Here is an 18176-nt window from a genome sequence, read left to right on the forward strand (position 1 = left end):
CTCAGGGAGGGAGGGCTGCGCAGTCGGAAATGCCAAGCTCTAAGCTGCCAGCGGAAGTGTGTGGCCCTGAGGGAAACAGCTTCACACTCAGGCTGGGAAATCCAGAGATGGAGGTGTGGGTGCTGGAGCTGCTGGGAGGGAAGGATGGACTTCTTACCTGTGACATCATACAATCTCAAAGGCACACAGGTGTCTCCCCAGCCTGGAAACATCTCCTCCTGCCCATCACAGTAGCTGAGTTCCCACTATTAGTGCACAGTTCTATCTGACCATTTGGGGTGGGGGTTTGGTCTTTTAGGGATCCCCTAAGGGAAGGTAGATTATGATTAAAATGTTTTAGGCTGGTCGCAATGGCTCACGCTTACAATCCCAGCACTTTGAGAGGCAGAGGCAGGAGGATTGCTTGAGCCTAGGAATGTGAGGCCAACCTGGGCAAACATTGCAAGACAACGTCTTTACAAAATACAAATATTAGCCAGGTGTGGTGATGCATGCCTGGGGTCCCAGCTACTAGGGAGGCTGAGGTGGGAGGATCATCTGAGCCTAGGGGGTGAAGGGTACAGTGAGCTGAGACCATGCCACTGCACGCCAGCCTGAGCAACACAGCAAGATCCTTCTCTAAAAAATAAAAACCGTTTCAGGGCCAAACTATTGCGTTGGAGTCGGGCGGAAGATAGGAAAACGGGGGAAGGTATTGAATAAGGAGGCAGGGAAGTACCTTTTTCTCATCTTAGAAATGATCTTCACCTGCCTGGGAGCCAGCATCCAAAAAGAAAGATACGAGACTCCTCACTTTGGGAAAATAGAGTTATTAAAACATAGAATCAGAGAGTCCAGGCATCACAGGGTCTTGGACTCCTGAAACTGTAGAATTCAAGGACTTCCAGTTAAAATACAGACTGAGCTGATACAGGAATTTCACACCTCCCTCCAAACACATAGAGATTATAGATTTCATTTTTTTAAATAAACACTTTCAAAGCAAGAAAGAAAAATTCAGAGACAGGGATAAGCAGGAGTGGAACCGTTTGGCTTATGGAAGTTAGTGGCCCACGGAAGGTAACAGAACGAGACATACACGTTTGGAGCTGGGGTACTGTTCAGGGAAACGAGAATGCAGTCTCAAAGCAGGAAGCTGGGTACCATTCCGGAAAGCGAGTGCCGTCTCATTGCTGGATAGGGACTGGAAAATGTCGGCCCACAGGGGTACAGAAGGGAACCGGCAGGACCTGAACAGGTGGGGATGGGGAGGATCACCTGCAACAAACTGGAACCCTTAGCTTCACGTCTGCATGAGGGTGGGGCCAGAATCTGCCTTCCACAATAGTGCAGAAACACTGAGCTGAGGAATTACTTCAAAACCAGTCTGGAACTGGTACAGTTCAAAGGCCAAAGCCGAGATGTGTATGGCACAGTATCACCGATAGATCAACAATGTGGGGCACAGCAAGGCGGGTGCCTGGGAAGAGACCACAGCTGGAAGCAGTGCAGTAATGAGATGCAAAGGCCCACCTGCCCACAGACAAAACAAGTAGGCAAATCCACACCCAGGGAACTAAAAACAAGGAACTTGGCACAGTGGCTCAAGCCTGTAATCCCAGCACTTTGGGAGGCTGAGACAGGCAGAACACCTGAGGTCAGGAGTTCGAGACCAACTTGGGCAACATGGCAAAGCCCTGTCTCTACTAAAAGAAAAAAACCCAAAAAAATTAGCCAAGCATGGTGGCATATGCCTGTAGTACCCAGCTACTTGAAAGGCTGAGGCAGGAGAATTACTTGAACCCAGGAGGTGGAGGTTGTAGTGAGCCGAGATCATGCCATTGACTGCACTCCAGCCAGAGCGACAGAGTAAAACTCCATCTCAAAAAAAAAAAAAAAAAAAACCCTTGAAATAAGTCTGTTTACAGGGGTGTCCAAACTTTTGTTTTCCCTGGGCCCTATCAGGGAAATTGTCTTGGGCCACACATAAAATACACTAACACTAACAACAACTGATGAGCTTCAAAAAAAAGTGGAAAAAAAAACTCATAATGTTTTAAGAAAGTTTATCAATTTGTGTAAAATTCAATGCTATCCTGGGCCACATGTGGGCAGCAGGTTGGATAAGCTTGGTTTAGGATGTGTAGAAAAATAAGAAAATAAAAAGCAAAAGCCATTAAAAAAAAAGACTATAAAGATCTAAAAAAACAAAAAATTATAGGAATAAAAGATGGAGAAGTTGAAACACAATATCTAAGAAACGAGCTACACAGTGGAATAAATACAGCCAAGAGCGAACTGGTGAATTGGAAGACAGATTAAGGAAAGCAGCTGGTACACAGTACAGAGAAAATATGAAAGAAAAGCTAAGAGACATGGGGGGTAGAATGCTTGGAGGACAGGTGTCCAACATACCTTAACAGAAGGCAACAATAAGAAGGAGGCAATATTGAAAATACCATGACTAGGAATTTTCCAGCATAGAAGGCAAACATGAGTCCTCAGACTGAAAAAACAGACTGAGTCTATAGTAAGACAAATAAACTCCTACTGAGACACATCAGAACAAGAGAGCCAGCCATCACAAAGAAAGAAATCCTCAAATCTCCTGGAAAGAAAAGACACAGGACTTTCAAAGGAACAACAATGAACCTAACAGCAGCAACGATCATTACCAGAAGACAACAGAATAAAATCCTCAAAGCCCTGAGTAATTGCTTAATTTCATAATCAACTAAACTATCATTTAAGAGCAGGGGTGAAATAAAGACATTTATAAACTTCTAAATTTATTGGCAAAAAAAAAAAAAGAAAGACATTTTCAGAACACAGAGCCTAAGGCAGTTTACCACCTAACAAGATTCTCAGTGAAAGAATATCTTAAAGGATGAACTCAGAAATAAAAAGGGTATGCAAGAAGGAAAGGTGGTAACAGAAATTGGTCAAATATTCTGATAAAGCCCCACGCTCATGAATTTTGAGCAATTTATAAACAAGTTGGGAGAAGAGAGGAGATAGTCTGGAGAGAAGTGAAAGATTCCTATAGTGCATGTCTTACTCAAGAGGAGGACAAAGGTATTGCTTAGACTTGTTAGAAAAACCAAGTTAAGAAAAGATACTGAAAATATAAGGTAAGGCCATGGCCTTACCTTCAGTGATCTCTCCAAATAATTATTTAGCCATAAAAAAGGAGGAAGTACTGACACATGCCACAACATTAAGCTAAGTGAAAAAATCCAGGCACAAAAAGTCAAATACCAGCTAGTGCTCGACTTACGACCACGGTCGGGACCGCGGACTGGTCGTAACATGATTTGGTTGTAAGTTGAGTAGGCTATATGTACAGTTGAAATGGTGCACACGGAGATGGTAGTGCTGCCGGAAGCTGGTCCGCACTGTCATACGCCCAGCTGGGTAACGTTTGCGCTGCCAGATGCTGAGCAGTTGTGGCTAGCGATTGTGGTCGTAAAGTCGAATGGTCGTAAGTTGCATAGGTGGTAAGTCGATCAATACCTGTATACACTCCACTTTTATGAAATATCCAGAATAGGCTAATCCATAGAGACAGAGTAGATAGTGATGGCCAGGGGATGGGAAGAGGGGGGAATTGGAAGGTACAAGTTTTCATTTTGGGGTGTTAGAAATGTTCTGGAATTAGAGCCACTAAATTGTACACTTTAAAGTGGTTAAAACTGCAAATTTTGGGCCAGGTGCCGTGGCTCACACCTGTAATCCCAGCACTTTGGGAGGCGGAGGTGGGTGGATTACCTGAGGTCAGGAGTTTAAGACTAGTCTGACCAACATGATAAAACCCCATCTCGAAAATAAATAAATAAATAAAATTGCAAATTTTATGTATGAATTTTTATCATGATAAACAAAAATTTTACATTAGTATCATTTAAAAGGCACTGGACTAAAATTAAGAGAGACTTAAGAAACATATTAATCAGCTCCAAACATGGATTAGACATTAGTTTGGATAATTTGGGTCCAACTGAGGAAATCTGAATATGGTCTTGGTATTAGGAAAGATTAAAATATATAGAAATGGAAAAATGAAGTAGCTAGCTAAAAAAGCAGTCTACAAACAGTACATACATCATGATTTCATTATCTAAAAATACACATAAACTCATTAAAGCAGTACCAGTAGTGACCTATTGGTGGTGGGACTGTTGTGTCCTTATGTTTTATTTTTACTTATTTTTTTGATTTACTCATTTTTTTGATTTCTTATTTTGATTCTGTTTTGCTTACCCAATTTTGCACAATACACATATATAACTTCAGTAATAATAAAAGGTTTCAATGTAAAAACTGAAGGTTGAAAGTAAAACAAATGAATTAAAGATAATCGCTACAAGAATACAAACAAAATTTACAATTTCCAAATTGCAGATTGTGGAGAGAGTGAGCAGTAGTGAAAAATGTATCAATAGAAAAAAAAAGATGGATGATCAGGAGGAGTATAAAGAAAACAGAATAAATAGGAAGTATAAATTATATACTAGAATTAAGTTTAATTATATGTTTTTTCAGGTGTACCTCTGATTGAAAGGTTTAATTATATTAGTAGTCACAATAAATATAAGTAGACTAAATTCATCTTTAATAAAAAGAGAACACACTATGTATAGTATACAACAGAAACACATTAAAAACAATGATACAGTAAATTTGAAAACAAGCAAATTGGCCAAGCACAGTGACTCACCCCTGTAATCCTAGCCCTTTGGGAGGCTGAGGCAGGTGGATTACTTGAGGCCAGAAGTTCAAGACCAGTCTGGCCAACACAGTGAAACCCCATCTCTATCAAAAATAGAAAAAAATTAGCTGGCCATGGTGGCACATACCTTTAATCCCAGTTACTCGGGAGGCTGAGGCATGAGAATCACTCAAACCCAGGAGGTGGAGGCTACAGTGAGCTGAGATTGCACCACTGTACTCCAGCCTGGGCAACAGAGTGAGACTCTGTCTCAAAAAAAAAAAAAAAAAAAAAGTACATTAGCAAAATTTGGGATGCAGCCAAAGCAATACTTACAGGTAAATTCATAGCTTTAAAAAATACTTTATTTGAAAACAAGAAAGACTGAAAATTAAGGTGCTAAGAAACCAAGAAAAGTATCATTACTTAAACATAAATAAAAGGAATATCAAAGCTAAACAAACAAATGAATAAACCAGAAAATAATAAAGCCAAAAATGTGTTCTTTGAGCAATGTAGTAATTGGCAAGACTAGTGGAGAGAGAAAAAAAAAATGACCCCAATCAACAATATTAGGAATAAAAAGGAGCAAAAGCACAGATAAAATAGAAATTTAAGTAAAATAAAATTGCTCTCAGAGTGGAAGCTAGATCCTCTCTAGATCCTTCTGGGCAGCTTGTTGTATTCACTGAGCAGTGTTGGCCTTACACAAAGTCACATTCACCTCTGGTTTCCCATAGCCCCTTATTTCCTGTGTCGTCACTGATGTTAACACCCACACACTTCCACGGGGCATGCCCACAACCACATTCATGTATCACATGTACATACACAGATACTAAAACTGCCCCAGTGCACCTACATGTGCACACTCAGACACACGTGTTCTGAAATACACTCTGCAAGTGACTGTGCATGAGCATGCTCCCATGCATGCACATACATCTGCTCTCAATGTACATGATGATGTCACACATATTCCATGTCCACATAGATAATATGTAGTATCACAGTGCTCTCAATCACACTTGCACATGAGTCCATGCACAGTCTGCACATATGTGAAGACACCTTTCCCCAGCGGGTGCCCAGGTGAGTGCATACATACACGTTACACATGAGCATGATCCCACCAACACGCCTGCCTCCCATTGCACACACACCAGAGTGCACAGCCCCAGGTGCCCCACACAGGCCTGCAGGGCAGGTGGCCATACCTCCAGTTCCCTCAGCAGCTCTGACTGGCCACATGACTCCAGGTCTTCGAGAGCTTCTCCAAACACTCGCCAGAAGCCCTCCTCTCGGGCAGGGCCAGGGGCTGGGCTGTAACGTAGGAACCAGAGAGTGTCAACTCCTGGCACGTGGGTGGGTGGGCTGGGGCCTGAGGAGTCTTCGGGGCCCCAGGGCCCAGCGCTGGGCTCGAGAGGCCATAAGGTAGGTGGGCGGGCAGGCAGGCAGGCATCCTCAGTGGCAGTTCTGGGGCCCCAGGGCAGTGGTTGGTGACACAGAATAAGGGAAAGACGCAGTTAGGGGCGACCAGGACTGTTGGTGGCCAGTTAGAACAGGGGCGGATGAGACGGGGCGGAGAGCGGTGACACAGGATGCCTGGGAAGAGAGACAGAGGACAAACAGACGAACAGACAGAGAGGAGATCCATGGTACAGCCCCAGAGGACCGCCCCTGGCCCCACCTAGACACATGGCACCGTGGAACAGTGACAAGGACAGAGCTGGAGCCAGCAAAGACACAGATGGATGGAGAGGATGAAATATCTGTGCTGGGGAAGGGGTCGAGACCACGCATAACTCCCATCACAGGTTGTATGAACCCGTTATCAGCTCTAACACTGAGTCTCAGAAAGTTAACGATTCACATTTCACACTTCACAAAGCCACTTGCCAATTACAAAGGCCTCGGCAGTTACACGGCATGCTGTGGTTTGCAAAGCACTTGCTCTTTTATGAGGGCGCACGGGCTTTGCTCTCTTAGGGAGCTTAGGAATGAGAATGTGCTGCCTCCTTCCCTTTCCATGTAACAGATGAAAACACAGAGGCTGAAGAACACTTGCACCATTCAAGTCAATTCCACAAACATTTCCTGAGCTAAGTCCTGTGCTGGGCACAGGGATATGGAGGAGAATAAGGTGTGGGCCCTGTTCTTACACAGCTGAAAATGCATTTGCAAAATATACCTGAGCACCTACTAGGAGCCAGGCATGGAGCTGGGGTGCCACCAAGTAGAGATGACAGCTAAATAGTTAACCAGATAGACACGAGGTGGTTAGGCCACCAGGAAACTTGTAGGAGCAGCTGTGGGTACCAGAGGGAGGGAGGAGTCCCTTCTGCCTGAGAAAGACAGGGAAGCTTCCCAGAGGCAGGAGAATTTGAGCTGAGTTTTGCAGGATGAGTAGGGATTTTACCAAGAGAGACCAGAGGAAAGGCACTGAGGCGGAAGGACTGCCTGATCAAAAGCACCACAGTACAAGGGTGGCCTGGGCAGATGAGGAACAGCATTTCTCCACAGCCTGCTCTCTGCAGGGGCCTTCTCCAGCGGCTGAGCCACTCAGAGCCACACGGCACAACCCAGGGCTGGTGCCGGTGAGCTGAGGGCCCTGGAAGGAGGCCATCAGGCCATCTGGGGTAAGTCAGGTGGGTCTGGGTTCAAATTCTGAGTGTGCTGCTGCTCTTCTGAGAACAGGAGATGACCAGGGTTGGGAAAGGCAAAGCAGGCTGCGCCCCCTCCACACCTTCAGCCCTCCGTGCCCTCCAGCAGTCTGCCCTTCCCGCTGTCTCTGTCTGGCTGAGGTGGCTCTGCTCAGTGCTTCTCTCCCAGGAGGCGCCTCCTCAGGAGCCCACCAAGATCCTACATTTCCCCACCACTTCGGCACAGGCACCCTCGCCCACCCCAGCCAAGACACCATGGCTCCCTCCTCCTTCATGGTGCTCCCACCACAGACCTCGCTGGCGGCTCCCAATCCTCCTCCTCCTCCTCCTCCTCCTCCTCAGGGAAGCTCTCGTCGGCGGGGGTTGGGGTGTAGCTCGTCCTCCGGGGCTCGGTGGGTGGGGGGCTGCCCCTCAGCCGGCCGGATCTCCACTCCTGCGGAGTCACTCCCCGGGCTGCCGTCTGTGGCATGTAGGACCCTGGCAGTGGAGAAAGGGCCTCTGAGTTCTCTGCGACCTCACCTTGCCCTCTTGCCTGCCACATTTCCAGCTGTGCTGGTTGACCTTGGGGAGATCTTTGGTCCTCTCTGGGCCTAGGTCTACCCAGCCCTCTGAGGGCCTCTGCCTCCTAGCATCTCCCTGGAGCTCCTGGTCATCCAGAAGTTAACTCCCGGGGCTCTGTGGCTGTCCCAACTCCGTCGGCCTGGGCTTGACCATCACCCTGCCAGGGAGAGGGCTGAACATGTGGCCCACTCTCTACCTCCTGCCTTTGGGAGCCATGAAGGTCCAGCCCTATGAAATGAGCTGAGATGCTTACGGAGAGCTGGAGACAGGGAAGCTGAGGCCCAGGGACAGCAGGTGTCAGCAGGCAAGGACGGGCTGCAGCCACCCACGGCCCAGAGAGGCCTGGCTCCACTAGTCCTCTGAGGTGGACCATGGGGAGTTCCAGTGGCTCTGGGCCACTGAGGCCAGCCACCAGACTCAGACACCTCCCCGAGGCCACCCCAGGTCTCAACGTGCACTGGCCGGGGAGGGAGCCCCAGAAGTGTCTGCCCCACATCGGGTCTTGTAGGCTGGGGTGGGAGGGGGCTTTTGGCCTCCCTATTTTCAACTGGATGGAATGAACATTGTTGAGCACCTACTGTGTGCCAGATATTGGGCTAGGAAGGAAGGAAACAGTAGAATAAAGACAAACTTGGTCCATAACTTCACAGTGGGTAAAGCTAAACAGCCAGGGTGGGACCCATGGTTCTAAATCAAAAGATAGGGCTGCAGTCCATGCTCCCAGGAGCAAGGGGCCCCAAGAGCGGCTCATGGAGCCAAATCAGGCCTTCCTTCAGGAAGGGCCCCTATAGGATACCAGGAGAGGAGCACAGGAGGGACGGGCACAGGAGGGAGGGATGAGCACAGGGAAAGGAATGGGCACAGGATGGAGGGACGGACACAGGGAACAGTCCTGCACAGGTCCAGCAGCTGGAGTGGCCTGGAGAGAGCATCTCACTTGCCCAAGGGCCCCAAGGTGCTACCTGGGCCCCCAAAGCCACCCTCAGTGGTCGAGCTGTCCCAAGACTCCACAGCACTGTCCACACTGGGCACAGCTGGCGAGAAGCGGGCTGCTGGCATGCCTCCCTTCAGGGCCTCTCCTGGGTCCTCATCAGCATCGCTGGTCTCACTGTGGCTGCCCGCCTTGTGGGGTAGGAGGGGGCCTGGGAGGAGAGCAGGGCATCATTTTGGACTTCACAGACACTCCCAGCAAGCCTCAGTTTGTACATTTCAGCCTGGTCTGGAAACTCACAGGCAGTGAGCCCTTCTGAGCTGACATATGGCTGTGGCACTAATAAGCAAACCTGTTTCACAGATGGGAAAACTGAGGCTCGTGAACACTGAGCAGCATGCCCGAGGTCACACAGTGAGCACCAGTGGAGGCTGGATTAGCTCAGGCCCCTTCCACTGCCTGTGGTGGCCATTCTACCAAGGCATGAGGACATATCAGGGGCCAATGAGGAATGCATGAGTTATGGCCATGAAGCACACACACATGAGCACCTTAAGAGGCAGGAAGTCATGAAGAACAGGGTTCGGACCCAGATTCTGCCTGGCGCCAGCTGTGTGGCCTTGGGCTCATCACTCCCCTCTCTGAGTCTTATCTCCTTTGCCGTTGAAGGCCCACCCCCACAGGGCTACAGTGAGGACTCTGTGAGGGTGTGCAGGCAAAGCCTGGCACAGAGGGACTGCCCTTCCTAAATGTGCTGGGTGGCCCCCCAGGGCATGAGCAAATCTCACGGTCTAGCTGCTTCTTGATCTTCAGTGTGACGGTCTCTCCAGCCACCTGCAGGAGGTGGATGGCCTCGCTCAGCGGCCGGCCCTTGAGGCTAACGCTGTTGATGGCCAGAATGCGATCCCCCACATGGATGGCACCAGTCCTGAGGAGTGGATGCAGGGCAGAGAGTGGGAGTTAGACACTCAGGGCCTCAGAGGGATGGTCTGCCCTCAGGGAACCCAGGAGAGCCACAAGGCACAAGTCTGGCTGACCCCAGCTGCCAAAAACAAAAGATGAAAGTGTGATCTTGGATCACATTAATAGAGATATAAAGTCTAGAATCTGGGAGGGTATCATCCCACCTGACTGTAGAATTAGGTTCTGGCACCAGTGTCCAGCAAAGGTTTTGAGAATGGTTTGAATCCCACATACTAGCTGCCAAATACTTGCTATGTGATCTTGGGCCAGTTTCTTAAACCCTCGAGTTTCAGCTTCCTCATCTGTAAAATGGGGGTAGTAATACCAATTTTATTATCAAATCGTAACTGAAGGGTGAATGAATGGAATGGATTCCTACTTCCCTCCAGCAGACACCCTTGGAAGCTATCGCCCTTTCCTGGGCCTCAGTTTTCCCACCTGCAGAATGGGCATAATCACCAGCGCCCAGAAGACCTCACAGCAGAGCAGGAAGGGCTGATGAGGCCAGGCAGTGGCACTGCTCTGGCCCCGTGGTTTCTACCTGGGCACCCATTACAATGACCTGAGGAGCTTTTTGAAAATGCAGGTGCCTGGTCCCCACCTCTGACCAATTAAATAGTATCATTGGGGGTGAGGCAGGAAGGTGATTCTGAGAAGCAGCAAGGGCTGAGCAGGGTAGAAGCTTAGCAGCTGCTCAGAGTGACCTGAGCCAGGTAGAGGAAAAGGAGGCAGAGGACTAGGGTCAAGGGTCTTGAACCCCTGGGGCTGTAGATGTCACCCCAGATGGGAGCTCCTGGAGAGTCATGCTTGGGCATTGCATGAGGGTAGTGAGTGAGGCAGCGGATGGTGGGTTCAGGGAAGGGACCAGAGCGGTGGTGTCCAGTATGGCAGCCACCAGCCACAGGTGGCTGCTGAGCCCCTGAAATGTGACTGCCCGAAATGAGATGTGCTGAAAGCAGACGATTCACACCAGATACGGAAGGGGTAACATGAAAAAGATTAGAAAACATGATCATAATCATTTTTATGTTGATATGTTGAAGTCAATATTTACATATACTTTTTTTTTTGAGGCGAAGTCTCGCTTTGTCCCCAGGCTGGAGTAGAGCGGTGCGATTGTGGCTCACTGCAACCTCTGCCTCCTGGTTCAAGTGATTCCCCTGCCTCAGCCTCCCAAATAGCTGGGATTACAGGCACGCACCACCACACCTGAATAATACTTGTACTTTTAGTAGAGATGAGGTATGTTGGCCAGCATGGTCTCGATCTCCTGACTTCATGATCCACCCACTTTGGCCTCCCAAAGTGCTGGGATTACAGGTGTGAGCCACCACACCCAGCCATAAATACGTATTTAAGATGAATTTCATTTCTTTTTGCTTTGCAAATGTGGCTACTAGAAAGTGTCTGATTAAATTTGTGGCTCGAATTACATTTCAGTTGGACAGCACTGCGTTACATCAGCCCGGCGAAGGCAGGAGGGTTGTCGGTGCAGCCCAAGCATCCAGGACGGAGGGGACAGGCACACGCAGTAGGTGCCAGTACCTGCTCTAGCTGATGAAGACATTGGGGTCAGAAGGGTCCACACTGACCTCTGCAGTCTGCCCGGAGTCCAGCAGGGGGCGCTCCAGGAGCAGGCTCCAAGCCCCGGAATCCCGCCCATTCTCTCTGCCCACCCGCCGAGTCGCCGCCCTTCCTGCGCCCAGGACGCTTGCCCCTGCAGCCCCACCCAGCCATGCTCCCCTTTCACAGCTGGCTTGTCGCTCTGTGCTGGGAGCTCACCGCTTCCTTGCCTGCCGGATTTATCCCTGCCCAGCTGTGTGGAGAAGACTCGGTCTCACCTACACTGGGGGTCGGGTTCCACCTCTGACCTTTACCCCACCCTGGGGCAGGGCTAGGACACCCTTGTTCTCACAGCTCCCTCAGCTGCTACAGTTTCAGAGTCTAGGGGCAGCAGGGACAGTCCCCCAGTGCCTCAGGAAAGCCACAAGCAGTGCTGGGACCAGAGTACTCGGGCACTGCCGCATCCTATTCAGCACACAGCCAGTGCTCCAAATGGGCTGACTTTCCAGACACAGGTAAGGGGGGAGCAGGAGGATGCGCACGCCTTGACCCAGTGCCTACCTGGGCCCAGGAGGTCCGCTGGCGTGCGGTCCTCTGCCGTGGCAGGCAAGGGCTGACACTTTACAAATGCAGACCTGAGTCTCAGAGAGGGGAAGTGACTGGCCTGATGTCACCCACAGTGTCAGTGTTGGCACAGGGGTCAAAATCTTGCTTGGCTTTGTCAAAGCCCCAGCTCTTGCTTCCTGGGTTCCCCGAGCCCACCCTGTGTCCCCACAAAGCCCCAGCTCACCTCTCAGCCAGGCCACGCTTGGTGAGGCCTGAAATGACAATGGGATCAAAAGGTTCCTCCGTGCCCGAAATGGTGATGCCTAGGGGGCCCCCGTAACGCTTCAGCTCCACTGTGTAGCTGACGGCACCCGTGGTCTCCAGCTCATCTGCAAGCAGGGGGACCCATGAGGAGGAGGTCCCCAAGGGGCAGGACAAGGAGCTGGTTATCCCCAGATCGCCAAAGCCTTGGCCTCACTCACTCATTCATTCATCTACCCAGCCACTCCTGCTCTGACTTCAGGTAGCACAACCTGGGGACCCTGAGGCCGTCTTCTGCCCAAATACCAGTAAAGAAAAGAAACATCACACCTCAACCACAGTAATCACAACACCACCATGAGAAGAAACAATGGCCTCTCTTCCCCCAGCAGCGAGCGGAACCCCTGATCATCGTTTTCTTTTTTCTTTTATTTTTTTTGTGTGTGTGACAGAGTCTTACTCTGCCGCCCAGGTTGGAGTGCAGTGGCTCAATCTCAGTTCACTGCTGTAACCTCTGCTTCCAGGGTTCAAGTGATCCTCCCACCTCAGCCTCCCAAGTATCTGGGACTATAGGCAATGCACCAGCAGACCCAGCTAATTTTTGTATTTTTTGTAGAGATGGGGTTTCGCCATGCTTCCCAGGCTGGTCTTAAACTCCTGGGCTCAAGTGATCCACCCACCTTGGCCTCCCAAAGTGAGGGGAGTACAGATATGAGCCATCGTACCTGGCCCAACTTTTCTTTTAAAAAAAGAAAAAGGAAACCTGCCTCCTACAGTAACCTTCTTTCACAGGGTAGGAGTTGTGATCTGGAGACTGCCCCTTTGAATCAGGAATTCACTTTCTACTTGGCGCAGTCCTCACCCGTCCCTTTTGCCTCTCCAATCCATACAGCTTTTCTTACTCACCGATGTCACTGTCTGGCCTCAGTGGGACCTGAGTCTGCAGTCTCTGCGTATCCACTCACAGCCTGCCACTCCACAGGGCAGCCTCGCTCCTCCCTTGCCCCACCCACTCATCTGTCCACCAGCTACACCCAGCACACCAGGTGGGTCTCCTCTGCCAGGCTTGGTGCTGGACATGGAGGCTACGGGAGTGTCTCAAACTCCTGTCCACCTCATAGAGGCTCTGGAGGGCCCCAGACGCTGGGGAGAGTAGGAAGTCTGTGGTGCTGCCCCCTCCTTCATTTGTTCATTCCAGCCAGCCTTCGGCAGCACCCACCACCCTCCCTTCCTCGGCCAGAGGGAGCCCTGAATTGCAAGCTGGCAACCCGCTGGTCAAAGGGTGGGCCTCTGGAGGAGGCAAGGCAGGGTGAGGGCCATACCAGAGTTGTCCTCGTCCTTCCGGATCTTCAGCTTCACCAGGTCCTCGCACTGCCGCAGGATTTGCACGGCGTCCTCCATGGGGCAGTTGTCCAGGCGGATGTTGTCGATGGCCAGCAGCTTGTCGCCTGGCTCCAGGGTCCCCGTCCTGCATGAGTCGGGGGTAGAGGGGGTGGAAGGAGCCTGGCGTGTGCAGGTGCTGTACCCACTGCTGTTGGCCGCTGCCCCTACCTGTGTGCCACGCTGCCTTTCTTGATGTCAGAGATGATCAGGGGCTCCCCTCGCTTCCTGCTGGCTGCTGGAGGAAAAAAGACCATGAAATAAACCTTGGTGGCCTTAGCCTGGGGTGGGGTGGCGAGGTCCAGGGGTCTGAGCGTGGACTCAGAGCCACTGGTCCTATTCACATCCTGGTCCCACTGCTTCCTGGCTGGGTGACCTTGAGCAAATCAGCTCACCTCCCTGTGCCTCAGTTTCCCCCCTGTAAAATGGGGGTGGCACCGTAGACCTCGTGGGAATGTGGTGAGATTAAACCAGAGAACACAGGCACAAGATCTAGCATGGCTCTTCCAATGCCAGCTCTTCCCTCCTCCTGCTCAGCCCACCCACCAAGCAAACTGCGAGCTCTTTGTGGAGGGGGGCTGTCCGCTTGGTGTCTGTGTCCCCAGCACCTGGCTCAGGGCCAGCACCCAGGCTCTATTGTATGCTCAGGGCGGGGGAGACACAGAAGTGAACAAAACAGACAGGGATCCCTCCCTGCCCTCCTGGAGCTGGCACTCCAGTGGCGGCCACAATCAACAACATTTCAAAGTTGGCGAAGCGTGCTGCGAAGAAACCCGACGGACAGGCCTGTGTCGAGGGCGGTAAATGTTCAGTTGGGTGGTCGGGGAGGGCCTTGTCAAGTGACATTTGGGAAAAACCTGAAGGAGTCAGGGAAGAAGCCAGAGGAACAGTCTCAGATGCAAAGGCCCAGAGGCAGAAGGAGCTGGTGTGCCAGGGAGCAGCTGGAGGGCTTGAGGAAGGGAGAGTGGGGACATGAGGTCGGAGGTCGTGGGGACCACAGCACAGAGGGCCTCACTGGGGTCTGAGGCCTTCAGCTTTTACTCAGAATAAGATGGGAGCCACGGGAGGGCTTTCACCTTTCCCATCCTCACCTATTCTGCGTTTCTTTTTCCTTCTGCATTCCTCATTTTCATTCCTTTGACAAACATGAATTAAGCACCTACTGTGTTCCAGGCCTTTGCTGAGCTCCGGGAACACAGAAGTAGGCAGAAAACTAAACCCAGCCTGCATGTTTGTCACTTCCAAAGCTCCCTTACCATGGGCACCTCACCAGCCCCTGGGAGACCCACGAGGCCAGGGGACTTCCATTATGCAGAACAGGAAACTGAGGCTTCGGGAAGCTGGGGTCTTGCCTGAGAGAGAACACGCAGCTGGGTCCTATGGAAGCCAGTCTCCCCACAGCCCTAAACCTCTCCCCGAGGCTGTGCAGGGTGTCATGCCATGGAAATGCTGGTCCGAGCTGGGCATGCTCTTTTTCCCCAGCGGATGAGCTCACTCGCTCCCTGGGGCAGGCGGCAGCGGGAGAAGACTCACAGCTGATGGTGATGCCCAGCTCCACGCCGCGCTTCTTGGGCAGCTTCACGTGGAAGGTGCCACTGCTCGGGATGACGGACTCTGGGAGGAGATGGACACAGACCGACGTGAGGACCCAGAGGAGGAGTCTCAGCGAACCCTGGCTCCATCCCCATTCTGGCTGTGCTGGGAGGGACCCCAAAAGTCACAGTCCTAATCCCATCCTGCCGCTTCCTCCCGACAGAGGAGGAAACTGAGGCAGGGTGAGCTGACAGATTTGCTCAAAACAACTGACCTGCTCTAGTCAGAGCAGAGTCGGGGCTGGAACCGCCTCAGGCCTGAGAGCTGGTGTGGTGGGCGGGAAGGGAGTTCCCCACAGCCAAACAACTCAGCGTGAATCTAGCAAATGTTTCCTGAGCACCTACTATGTGCCAGGCCATGGCTGCGCATTTTCATGTTTTGATTTCTCTTGGGCATATGTCTCACCTAACCCGAGTATCACCCCTATAGTGAAAAGATCCTATCCACTATTTACAGGTGGGGAAACAGGGTGGAGGGACTGCCCTGTCCAAAACCACATAGTGTTGAGATCACAGAACCAGAATTCTGACCCAAGCTATTCTTCGAGGTTCTTTGCCTAAGACATGCTGAGAAGGAGCTTGGAATATTTTCAGCTCCCCCTCCCCATCCCCACTTGGTCCTGCCCCACTGCAAAAGTCACCTGGTATAGAAACTTCTCCCTCCCTCAACAGGGCCTCTCTTCCTACCATAAGCTACAAAGCCCCTGGGAAAAGGGCCCTGGGCACAGAGGGGGATGGGAGGAGCATTTGCACAGGCAAGGCAGGATAAAGAGAGGAGGGGTGCAGTGCCCTGAAATATGAGGAGGGAGCTCAGGCCACTCACTCACCCGCCACGTCAAACTCCACCTCCAACACGACCTTGTGGGCCAGCGCGGCGTCTCGCAGGAGCTGGTTGGCTTCCTCCATAGTCCCATCCTCAGTGGCAATGCCATTGATGGACAGGACTCGGTCCCCCACCTGCAGCAGCCCACACCTGAACGCAGGGGGCCCAGCAGAAAGGAGGCTCCATGACAGGTCCATGGGGAGACAAGAACTCGGTGCAGGGCAGAACTGAACCTGGGCCCCACCTCCTGGCCGGGGGTGACTCTCAGCTCCGCCCTGGCCCACCTGTGTATCCTCAGTAATCTGGCTAAGAGCTGGACCTTGCTGGGCCTCAGTTTCTCTGTCTGTCCAATGGGGATGATGCCATGAGCCTATAAGATGTATATACAGAGGACTCTGACTTCAGGCAGACAGGGGTTCAAGCCCTGGGAATTCATGAGTGAGCTGTGTAATCCTGGGCAAGTGGGTCAGCTTCTCTGAGCCTCGGTTTCCTCGTCTGTAAAATGGGGCTGGTGCTGGGGCTGATTCGATGGTTAAGCGAGACACCCTTGTGAAGCTAGGGCTTGAGGCTGTGACTCAGTTTCTCCCAGTTGGAGGGTGGCAGGCTCAGTATGGAGGGGACAGCAAGCTCACCTCTCAGCCGGGCTGTCGGGCTCAATGAAACACACGAGGGGTGGGGAGGACAGCGTCTCGGTGGCGAAGATGCCGCCCTGGAGCTGGAGGCCGAAGCCACTGAGGGGGTCTCCGCAAAGCACGACCTCCGTGGTCTCTGTGTGCACAATCTGCCCGCCTGGCCCCACCGTGCTGGAGGCCAGCGACACTGTGGGACAAGTGGGCCACCACTCAGCTAGGCTGCCCCACTGAGGTCTTCCTGCCCGAGTCTGCCCATCTCGGGGCCCAAGGCACTGGAGCCAGAGCACAGGGAAATGGGAGCCTTGACTCAACCTGGGGCAGGCAGATCACCGCCCACTCTGAGCCTCAGCTGGGACTATGATTCCCACCTCGAGGGGTGAGGAAAGGACTAGGGAAGACACTGCCTGGGACTGACTGTCATGCTGTAAAACAGGTTCTGGGGAGCAGTGTTATTTTATGATATTTTGTGCTGTGATCTACTGTAGTGTTTATTATATTACGTCACTCTGCTTTTTGGTAAGAGCTTTATTGAGCTGTAATTTACGTACCACTGTAGTCACCTATTTAAAGGGTACAATTCAGTGGTTTTTAGTATATTCATGGTTATACAAACATCACCACAATGCATTTTAGAACATTTCATCGCCTCCAAAAGAAACCCTGTTCCTGACTGGGCGCGGTGGCTCACGCCTGTAATCCCAGCACTTTAGGAGGCCAAGGCGGGCGGATCACAAGGTCAGGAGTTCGAGACCAGCCTGGCCAAGTTGGCAAAACCCCATCTCTACTAAAAATACAGAACACTAGCTGGGCACGGTGGCAGGTGCCTGTAATCCCAGCAACTCAGGAGGCTGAGGCAGGAGAATCGCTTGAACCTGGGAGGAGGAGTTTGCAGTGAACGGAGGTCATATCATTGCACTCCAGACTGGGCAACAGAGTGAGACTCCATCTCAAAAAAAAAAAAAGAAAACCCTGTTCCCTTCAGCCATCACTGCAGATCCTCCCATGTCTCTCAGCCCTAGGCAACCATGAATCTACTTTCATCTCTGGATTTACCAAACAGAATCATGCAACATGTGGCCTTTGTGACTGGCTGCTTTTACTTGGCTTAATGTTTTCAGGTTCATCCATGTTGTAGCATGTATCAGAATTTCATTCCTTTTTGTGGCTGAGTAATATTCCATCGTATGGATACACCACATTGTTTATCCACTCATCCATTGGTGGATCCTGGGTTCCTTCCACCATTTGGCTACAGTAAATAATGCTACTATGAACATTCATGCATACGTTTGCAGGTGGAGATGACACGTTTTCATTTCTTTTGGGCATATACCTAGGAGTGGAATTGCTGGGTGATATGGCAACTCTATGTTTAACTATTTGATACATAATGTTATTTAATAAATATTGTTTTACATTCCATACATGAAATACATTTGCATCATTAATATGAATCTTGGAGGTCATTTATTATTTATTAAACAAAATTTATTTAGTATTTCATTTTATTACTAATTATATTATTGTGTCATATTATCTTATGACATTATATTTTATATTCTACATTACAAAAT

General features: G+C 50.8%; 1 protein-coding gene across 6 annotated transcripts in view; it reads right to left on the reverse strand.

Moving 5' to 3' along the window:
- The window catches only part of GRIP2 (glutamate receptor interacting protein 2), a 113561-nt gene that overhangs the window by 8292 nt on the left and 87093 nt on the right, over positions 1-18176 (reverse strand). For 5 of the 6 annotated variants that reach the window (XM_032262332.1, XM_032262331.1, XM_032262333.1 and 2 more), the window contains 10 exons: positions 16603-16789; positions 15975-16120; positions 15089-15169; positions 13727-13793; positions 13498-13643; positions 12159-12303; positions 9631-9770; positions 8874-9053; positions 7644-7827; positions 5905-6010 (listed from right to left, as the gene is read on the reverse strand). In XM_032262332.1, the coding sequence (XP_032118223.1) occupies positions 5905-6010; positions 7644-7827; positions 8874-9053; positions 9631-9770; positions 12159-12303; positions 13498-13643; positions 13727-13793; positions 15089-15169; positions 15975-16120; positions 16603-16789 (1382 nt within the window). The remainder of the gene's footprint in view (positions 1-5904; positions 6011-7643; positions 7828-8873; positions 9054-9630; positions 9771-12158; positions 12304-13497; positions 13644-13726; positions 13794-15088; positions 15170-15974; positions 16121-16602; positions 16790-18176) is intronic. The other variant, XM_032262330.1, reaches the window with a different exon arrangement.

Source organism: Sapajus apella, unplaced genomic scaffold (assembly GCF_009761245.1).
Source record: "Sapajus apella isolate SASKATOON/1434 unplaced genomic scaffold, GSC_monkey_1.0 scaffold128, whole genome shotgun sequence".
Taxonomy (NCBI): domain Eukaryota; kingdom Metazoa; phylum Chordata; class Mammalia; order Primates; family Cebidae; genus Sapajus; species Sapajus apella.